This window comes from Aptenodytes patagonicus, chromosome 11 (assembly GCF_965638725.1).
Source record: "Aptenodytes patagonicus chromosome 11, bAptPat1.pri.cur, whole genome shotgun sequence".
In the NCBI taxonomy this organism is placed as follows: Eukaryota; Metazoa; Chordata; class Aves; order Sphenisciformes; family Spheniscidae; genus Aptenodytes; species Aptenodytes patagonicus.
In genome coordinates this window covers 24,660,768-24,669,933 of record NC_134959.1, presented here as the reverse complement: position 1 = coordinate 24,669,933, position 9,166 = coordinate 24,660,768, and the positions used below count along the sequence as shown (strand labels likewise).

The 9,166-nt window shown below is 56.3% G+C and overlaps 1 protein-coding gene across 1 annotated transcript; it reads right to left on the bottom strand.

Moving 5' to 3' along the window:
- Nucleotides 1–369: 369 nt before the first annotated feature.
- On the bottom strand, nt 370–8,725 carry CFAP263 (cilia and flagella associated protein 263). The gene is made up of 9 exons (XM_076349028.1): nt 8,661–8,725; nt 8,046–8,172; nt 6,518–6,679; nt 5,317–5,472; nt 4,813–4,893; nt 4,096–4,251; nt 3,311–3,418; nt 2,605–2,760; nt 370–1,073 (listed from the first exon to the last, which is right to left on the bottom strand). The coding sequence occupies exons 1-9, from the start codon at nt 8,723–8,725 to the stop codon at nt 1,011–1,013; spliced, it is 1,074 nt and encodes a 357-aa protein (XP_076205143.1). The 3' UTR covers nt 370–1,010.
- Between the last annotated feature and the right edge of the window lie 441 nt (nt 8,726–9,166).

The window sequence follows — 9,166 nt, the reverse complement described above, 5'->3', positions numbered from 1 at the left end:
CACAACCCTGCCTTTTTTGTCTCTCAAAAGGGTGATGCCGGCAACCCCGTCATGTGCCAGATTAGAGGGACTGAGAAATGGGTCCTGAAAGGCATTCTCAGTGAGGGTGGCATGAGATGCTACGGACCGTTCCTGTATACCGCAGTGTCCTACTACAGTGACTGGATCTTGGCCACCACTGAGAGGAGAGGACCTCCCGCATTCCCCATGCTAGTCAGGGCACGAGCTGATCTGCAGGCTCCACCCAGAGACTGGGAAGAGGCTTCCAGACCAGCAGTGAGGATATTTCAGGAAGTTGGTTTCAACCCCAAGAAGGGAAAGACAGACCTGGACTCATCTGAGGCTGGGCCATCTGAAATGATTTATAACTCCTGCAGCGGGAAAACATTTCCCATCTCCAAGGGACACTTACACTTGCCCCAGGTGCTTGGGAAGGGGGTAGCTGCTCCCTTCTTGCTGTTTTGTTTCTTTAGGTAAATGAAGTATCCTTTTGCGATCAGAAAGCCTGCTTGGTTCATGCATGCCGTGTTGAAATGATTTGCCCTATATGCTCACACTGCTCTGCTCTCTTCTATTGTTGGTGCACACTCAGAGATGTTGAACTCCCACGTCTCCCAGGGAATCCCCCCTGGTTCCTCCTGCATTAAGTGATCACCAGGGCTTGCCCTGAGAGAAAGGACAGTTCCTGTGAACATGTCAGATTTGATCACCAGAGGATAACTGCTTGTGGTGATGGAGGGAGGGGGGAGCACCCAGAGCCGAGCTGGCTGACCTAGCAGGGCCTGCGCAGGGGCCAGGCAGCAGAGCCTGGTGGAAGCCAGCACATGCTGGGACAGACCAAAGAGATGGCCTCACAACAGAGCCATGGGTTTCTTTATCATTTCATGCAGAAGTGGTTTCATCTCACTGCAGCTTGCAGGGTGCTACGTTTACCCGCTTCACAGCAAACTTCCCCACTGGGTTGCCTCCTTCTGCAGCTTTCACTGCCCGCCTTGCAGCATCAGACAAGCCTAGTGCTGGTTACCAGATATCTTGACCTGGTTCCACGCTCTGCGGTATCTTTGCAAGGACATCTGCAAGAGGAGAAAGGAGAAGGCCTTAATATGTTCAGACAGCAGTGATATGCTGTGGAGAAAGCTGCAAGGCTGGAATCTAGCCTGGCCTGAGCTGCTGTATTGCTTGCCCCTTCATCCCCCGCTGCTCCCACCTGAGATCGAGGCTTGCTGTGGCATGCTGGGGAGAGCTCCTGCAGGTCTACACCAGCTTTGGTTTCTCCCCTGAATGCCACAGGAAGCCTGGAGACCCCCCACAACAGCACTGTATAGAAACCTACAGCCCCTTGCATGGCAGCAGGGGTATTGGACATGCCCTGCCACAGAGGGGCCGGCAAACAAAAAACAGGTTTATAGCCTCACTCTTATCCCAGGGGCAACTACAGGTTCCTTCTTTAACCCCTCGGGCCCTCGCTGCTCTCCAGCTCCCAGACACTGGCAGGACTCTGGGCACTGCTGCATAGACAGCATGCAAGCCAGAGCCTGGGTCTCCCGGTCAAGGGGAGCAGCTGAGTGAGAAGGGATCTGCTTGTGCAAAGACAGGCCTGCAGGCAGGCTGCCCACCAGCTCTGGGATAGCCACAGCCGGACCCCTATTTCTGAACTCACAGCACTGACGCTGATGGGTCAAGCCCAAATCCACATAGTTCTGACCTCTGAGAGAGGCTGGACCACGTAAGTCCTGTCCATTGTGGACTGGGGCACCGGTGGGCTAAGTGCTAGACAGGCTCAAGCCCAGAGCCTTCCCCATCCCAGCCACAGGTAAGACCATCTCTGCTCGAGGACAAGCAGGGTGTCAAGGTACAGGACACCACTATCCATCCCATCCAACCCAGCCACTTCTCTCCCCACACTGCTGTGCACACAGACATCCTGCACGGGGCAGGGATACAGACATGTCCTGCTACCTCCAGGCTTTGACTATGCTCCTCTGTGTTATCTCTCCATCTCCTCCCAGGCTGCAGGAGTTGGGGCAGGAGGAGAGTCAAAGATATTCTTGCAACTTTGCCATGAACTCATGTTTGGATCTTGGCTAGCCTTTCCTTATCGGGGAAGAGTCAAGATACAAGTGAGTAAGAAATGTTTGAGATCATCAAAGAGGACTACAAACACTGGGGAGCCATCAAGGGCGCTGGAAAAGGCCGGTGCAGATCACATATGCAGAGCCGGAAACGTATCAGGCTGCCATATGTCCCCTTCTCTTTACACGCACGGCGGGTTTCAGTATAGCAACAGCCCGATGGTGCTTCCTGTCAAATTACAAGCTGTGTCCTTGCCTTGGCTTCCCCTCTGAGCTCAGTCATTAAAATTCAGCCTCTGTCCTCAGGTAGGGAGCAATCGCTGCTCCATAAACAGGAAGAGCCTCTGGCTCTGCCAGGTACCGGTGAAACCGCCGCAAGAGAACTCTCACACGGCTTCCCAGCAGGTCAGGAGCGAGCGCTCCGGTCCCCAGGGCAGCTGCAGGTAGGCAGGCACAGATGCAGCTCCACCAGGACCCAGCACCCAGCTGGCACACGTCCAGGCTGCTGCACACCCCGCCCAGTCTCGCTCACCTCGGCAACTGCCACCTTCCTCTCCCAAGCCTTGAGGCTGTTTTCGAGGTCAGTAACAGCCATCTTCTTCTGCACATAACCCAGCACAGGGGGGACGCTGTAGTCTGAGAGCTGCTTCCGCAGCTGCCGATTCACACTCTCAGCTTCAGCTCGTTGCTGCCGGAGGAATAGGGACAGAGGGCAAGGAGATCCCAGGGAAATGTCCCTCTGCCAGCTGGTGGCCAGTCCTCCAGAGGAGCAGGCAGGCAGGATAAATTAAACCCCTGGCACTGTGGGGGAGCAGTGGGATGCATCCACCAGTGCCTCGATCCCTGCCAGGCAGCACTGCTAGGGAGCCCCTTGAACCCGCTTCCCAAAGTTGTGGTGTCCCTGCCAGTGCCGGGGGACATACCCCAGACTGGCATGACAGCAGTGCCACTTCTCCCTGGGGAGGACACTGCTGATGAAAAGTTCAAGAAAACAGAATTTCAGGAAGCCAGTGGCAGGTCCCTGTGGAGCCAGAGCCAAAATCCACAACATGGCCTGTTCTGCAAACCGGCCCATGCTCACCGGCAGGAGCCCCACGTCTTGCTCAGACCCAGAAAGGCACACAGGTACCCAGCTCATTGCTGGGCCTCAAATGGGCAGCGGTATCCAACATACCACAAAAAGTACCTCAAAAGAGTCCTCCCAAGTGGTCTCAGGGCCTCCCAAATCGCTCTCTTACCTCCTCCACCAGAGCAGCTTCTCTTTCAATTTTCTCCAGCAGCTCCTTCCTCTGGGAGATGTCTTTCATCAGAGACGTGGACGTTTCCATGGCGTTCTGCAGCTTCCTCTGGAACATGAGAGCAGGACAGCATCAGCGGGCGCAGTGGCAGCTCCCAGCCACCTGCAAAGCCACCCCTCTACTCCTCCAGCTTGGTCTCAGCTGGCGGTGCCGGAGCTCTGCTCCCAAGGGAGCTCTGCGGCACCGATCGTCCCCTGCAGAAGGCAGCATCATGCCCTGGTCACGCAGCTACTGCTTCTTTATGTCCTCTGTGTCACACTGCAGCACAGCCCACGGCACAGCAGCCGGGGTTTAGGACTGACCCAGACAGAATGGCTGATCGGAGAGAAGCAAATACACCCAGTTGAGCAGCACTTTTCACTGATAAGAGCAGACGGTGACGGCTGCAGCTCATGACATATTTTCAAATGTCACAGGTAATGTAAAAAATGTATTTTTCTGTGCAAGACAGCACCAAAGCTCTTTCCTACTGGAATTTTCCCCTGCGGTGTAAAATAACCATGCTGCAAAGCATGAACCTCATCGTCAGGCTGCAGCCAAACATGAATGAGGGCATCACTGCTCTTGGTGTGTCAGGCAAACCTCCCAACTGAACTGCTAAGTCAGTGGGAAGGCAGAGAGGTGCTTGGCATCCTCTGACTGAGAAAGGGAAGGATGCAAGAGCTCGTGTGTGACCCTCGGAAACAGAAGAAAGGCAAAATGGAGGTGCTGGGAGGTTCACTTACTTTATAGAAGTTGAGGACTTGGACAGTCTTCCCTGAGGTCAGTTTTAGCTGCAGCAGCTCCTGGTTCTTCTCCTCAATCTTCTCCTGGTACTGGGCATTTCTAACCTGCAGCTGCTGCAAACGGACCTCACGGAGTGTCTCTCCCATCTGCTCCTTCTGCAAACCCCAAGGAAACAGAGCTGTAGGTTGCTGACCAAAGCTGCATCCCAAGTAAGAGAACTTTGCTCTGTGGGGAAAGCAGACCTAAAGAACAGGGTCTTCAGCCTGGCTGCAAACCTGGGGCTCGGGGAGAAATGCGAGACACAGCGCGCCACTGAGCCTGTGCTCTGTGTCCTAGCTTAGAGGGTCCAAGCAGTGCAGACGTCCCCTCTGGCGAGGTTCCTGCCATGCCAGCAGCAGCCAGTCCCCAGGGAACTGCTCTGATCCACCATACATCTTTTCCAGGGCACAAAGGGCACAAAGAGATCTGCCAGCTTCCACTCTGTGAGACTTGTGGTCTCATCCCATGCACGCAGACATGTGCCAGGTCTGAACGTGGGCAGACGACAATGCCCTTTGACAGAGGCAGCAAGGCCAGGAGCAAAGGAGGAAGGGGAGGAGGAGGCAGAGGGCCACGCATCTCTACACAGAGCAGGCCCTGCGTCTGCACTGGGCTGTACTCCTTTCGTTCTTCAAGGGGCCGTCTAGTCCCTGCTTCTCCTCAACTGCTGCACGCACCTGCCTGAGCTGCTGCTGCAGCTTCTTCTTGTAACCCTTGAGCAAATAATTTTTTAAGCGCAACTTCTCTCTCAGCAGATCCTAAAGAAAGACAGCAGATTATAGTGGAATGGCAGAGCCTGGGAGGAGAAGGAGCACCCCGACCCCACTCCTTACGGTGTGGTTCCTGTTCATCTCATCCGCACTGCAGCCTTCACTGCTGGCTTAGAAAGGAGCCCAGCGAGAAACGCTGCTTAGCATCACCCTGCCCCAAACATGGGGGCATGAACTCCACTAAGAGCCCTGCATCATCTGTGCTCACAGCTGCGCTGCAGCTCAGCAGCCTGATGAGCACCTGGGCTAGTCACCGACTGACAAGTGTGACAAAGGCTGTCCAAAGAGACTTGCTAAGGCAGCCTGAAAACATGATGTACGCCACACAGGAGTATGGGAACTAGGATTTTCCCTAACCAACATACTTGTCAGATGACAGACCAGCCTCAAAATTTTCCATGATGCACTGACCCTCTGGCGGTTCTTCTCCTCCATGTATCTCAGCAGCTTCTCAGAAGCTATGATACTCCCTTTCTTGCTGGAGATGGTGCTGATGATGTCTTTCTCAAAGTCACTGATGGCTTTCTTAACATCAGTCCACCAAACATCCGCTTCTTCTATGACTGCCTGTAGAAATAAAGTCATGTAACAGTCAAGAGGTGCTAACTTCCCTTATTCAAACAGGTTTGGGAACAGAGAACCGGAAAGGACCAAGCATGCTCTCTGCTGGAGTTACTAGCATTTCTCCTGTGGCAGCACTGAGTTTCGCGCTGTGCAGCTCGGGGCACATGGTGCAGACTCACACAGCACTGCTACTTCACTGACTCAAAAAGAACAAGAAAAAACTCTCTCACGTGCCTGAGCTTCAACATCTGTCACTCCATCCTGACCTACAAACATTGCCAGTCTGACCAAGCCAACACAAGACAAAAAATTACCACCCTTTGTTTACTGCATATGCCCTGTGGCCACACGAGAGGGATGGGCTGCCTGCTTCACCTCTCCCGGCCACTGCAGGCAGCATCAGTGGTCTGAACCGAATGCAGAAGTCTCTCCTTCCCCAAAAGCTCCTGAGCATTTTGGCTAGGAGGAGGTCTTGGCAGCCAGCACAGGACAGGCAGCCACAAGGAGCCTGCAGCAGGAATGCAGCCTCGGAGACTTGGAGCATGCTCTGAAGAAATCCCAGAGACAGCGGAAAGGCAGACCCCAGAGTGGACTGCATGGAGCCCAGCCAAATCAGGAAGCTTCTGGGAGCTGCTAGAATGAAAAATATGTCTGGCACAAAGGGCATACCTTCAAGAAGCTGACAAAAAGGAGATTTTTCTTTCGAGCATTGACTTCTTCATCTCACATAGCAGATCTGAGCTTCTCTACCTAAAAATCTTCCCCTCGCCTGTATTATTATTAGTTCTTGCCATAATAAGATCCATCTTTAGAGAGCGGGCACCTCTGATCTCTGTTGGTGTACTTGCCTTTGAGAAAGGGGTGAGGCAAGAGGACAGTTCTGGCTCCCACTCTCAACTCAGGACCACTCACAGCAATGCTCTGCTATGAACAGCCCTCACCAAGCAAGTCTGTCTCACTGCCTGAGGGATGGCACGTTGAAAGAGGTGTGAAAAGTAACAAGACTGCTTGACACCTTGGTGATCGTAAGGGTCCTGGAGAGCCATACCTCGAGGTTCTGCAAGGTCTGCTCCGAGTCCTCCTCCATCCTCTGAATCTCATCCTTCATCTCAGTCAGCTCCCGCTCAGCCAGCTCACATTTCTGCTCCACTGTCAGGCCTACAAAATAGTCCGTCGCACCATGCAACTTGGATTTGTACCTGCCACGTGCCTGCAGCAACCAAGGAACAACGCAGATGCTGTTAGAAAGCCAGCACTGGCCAACTGTTGCTGCATTTTCCTGTATTCAAAAAGAAAATCACCTCAACGGTCACGTTAGCAGGATTCCAGCTTACAGCAAGGACAAAGAGGCCTCTCCAGAGCAAAGGTTACTCAGGGCCACACCTGGGCTGACCCCATCTGTCCTCTCATCCACCCACAAAACCCTCCTACGCAAGCACTTCCAGTTCAACAGGCAAATCCAGGGCTAAGAGGTTAAAGCCAACGTGACAGCTTCATGTGGGCAGGTAAAACACCTCTTCGTAGCAAAGACGCTAATTGTTGTGTAGGACAGATGGGGTCTCCTACCACCACCTGGGTCAGACGCCCTGAGGAGCTGAGCTTACTGCAGCGTGGGCAGGCTGGAGTATGCTCTCGGAAGAAATGACACCACTCAGGAGCAATTCCCAGTGCTGTGGGGCACAGCGAGGCAGGCACTGCTTTGCAGAGGGCAAGTGCCCACCGGGCCAAAGGCAAAGTTTCTAAGGGCTCAGTCTGAGACTAACCAGAAGGTGGCTACTTTGGACTCAGGCAGACACTGAAACCCAGCGCAGGACACTGGCTGAAAGGAGCTCCGCCGCAAAGGGTCTAGAGCTTCTGTTCACTCTGTCTCTGGTGAAAAGGTGACGTTCGGGCCAGGAGGTAAAAACCTGCTCCAAAAGCCTGTTCACGGCTCCAGTAAGAAGGAAGAGAGCAACATGCACTCAGCAGAGGTACCCGAGTGTGGACGCACACAGGTCCGAGCCCACGTGAACTTCCCCAAGAGGGAGGAGAGGAGCAGAGCGTCCCGTCACAGACCTGGCACGGCCTTGGGCAAGTCTCCTGCTTTCTTGGCACCAGCATCCCTATTTGTTTAACTTCTGCTTCAAATTATGCTGTGGGGGGGTTACCTCATTCCAGATCTCCCTGGCACTCGATGTTCAGGAGGACACAGTGCTGTCACGCAGGGAAGAGACAGCATCAGCTGGAGGAGGAGAAATGAGAAGGCAGCCTGGCCTTTACACTGAGTGCAGGAACGGCAAGGCAGCCCGAACTCTTACACCTACAAGACCAGCAGCACCTTTTTGCAAGGAGATCTCTAGGTTAAGGGCTCATCACTGTGAAGCCCAAGTGCAGAGGGCTGTTGGGGGACTTTCTTCATCACATTTCAAACCGGGGATCTTGCCTGCTGACCTCCTGTCAGATAAGCACTGAGATCAGGAGGTCAGAGGGGCTGCAGAGGGAGGAAGAGTCATGGCTCTGTGCAGTAAGGCGGCAGCCAGACCCAAAACCCCAGTACCTGCAGCCGCACAGCCGCTGCCCTGGCTCCAGAGCAGTACCTGCATCAGCTCTGGTGGGGCATCGTGCATCTCGGATGACAGCTGGAGTGGCGGGCCGCACGGCTCCATCTTACGGTACCATTTCTCAAACATTTCCACCTCAGTTCGGAGCAGGGCGTTGGTGTGGCTGCGAGGAGGAAGGGGTCAGGCTGAGCTCCCCTGGGCCAAGCTAAGCACCGCATCGGGGAGTGGCTGAGCCAAAACAGGCGACCGCAGGGCCCAGCGGCCAACCCAAAAGGGGCGGGAGGGCCCGAGGTCACCCCAGCCAGGACACAGGGACTCTGCCAGACCCGCTCCTTCCCAGACCCGAAGCAGCTGGCAGAGCCTGGGGCACCGAGACCTCCCAGGGGTCTGGGGCGGGAGAGCGGGCAGCCTGGCTCCAGAACCCGACCACGGCGAGGCGGCACCCGTGGCCCTGCCGGGCCACCGGGGCCTCGGGATGGTGCCCAGCGCGGGGGCAGCCGGGGGTAGCCTGCCCGGCCCTGCCCACCCTGGCCCGGCCCTGCCGGGGGTCAAGGCCCAGCGGCGCGGCCGGGCCCGGCCCGGCCCGGCCCCTGCAGCCCCCAGCAGGGCCCCACAGCCCGAGGACCCCCACCCCCGCCCGGCCGCCGGTACCGCGCCTCCCGGAGCTGCGCCCGGAGCTGCGGCAGCGGCAGCGCCGCCAGGCCCTGCTCCGCCATGGCCGTCTCCTGGCAACGGCGGGGGCGGTGCGCGCTGCCGGCGGGGCGGCGGGGGGGACACGGGGGGGACACGGAGGGATACGGGACGCGGGGGGGCGCGGGAACACAGGGACACACGGGGGGACACAGGGATGGGGGCATGGGATACAGGGGCGACACGGGGGCACCGGCAGACATGGGACATGGGTATAGGAGGCATGGGACATGGGGGGACATGGGACAGAGGCCCGGGGGGACATGGGACAGAGGCCCAGGGGGACATGGGACACGGGACATGGGGACACAGAGGGACATGGGGACAGGGGGCATAGGGGACACAGGAGGACATGGGACATGGGGGGGACATGGGCAGACATGGGACACAGGATATGGGGACACACAGGGACAGGGGGCACAGGGGGACATGGGCACGGGGACAGGGGGCACGGGGACATGGGGACA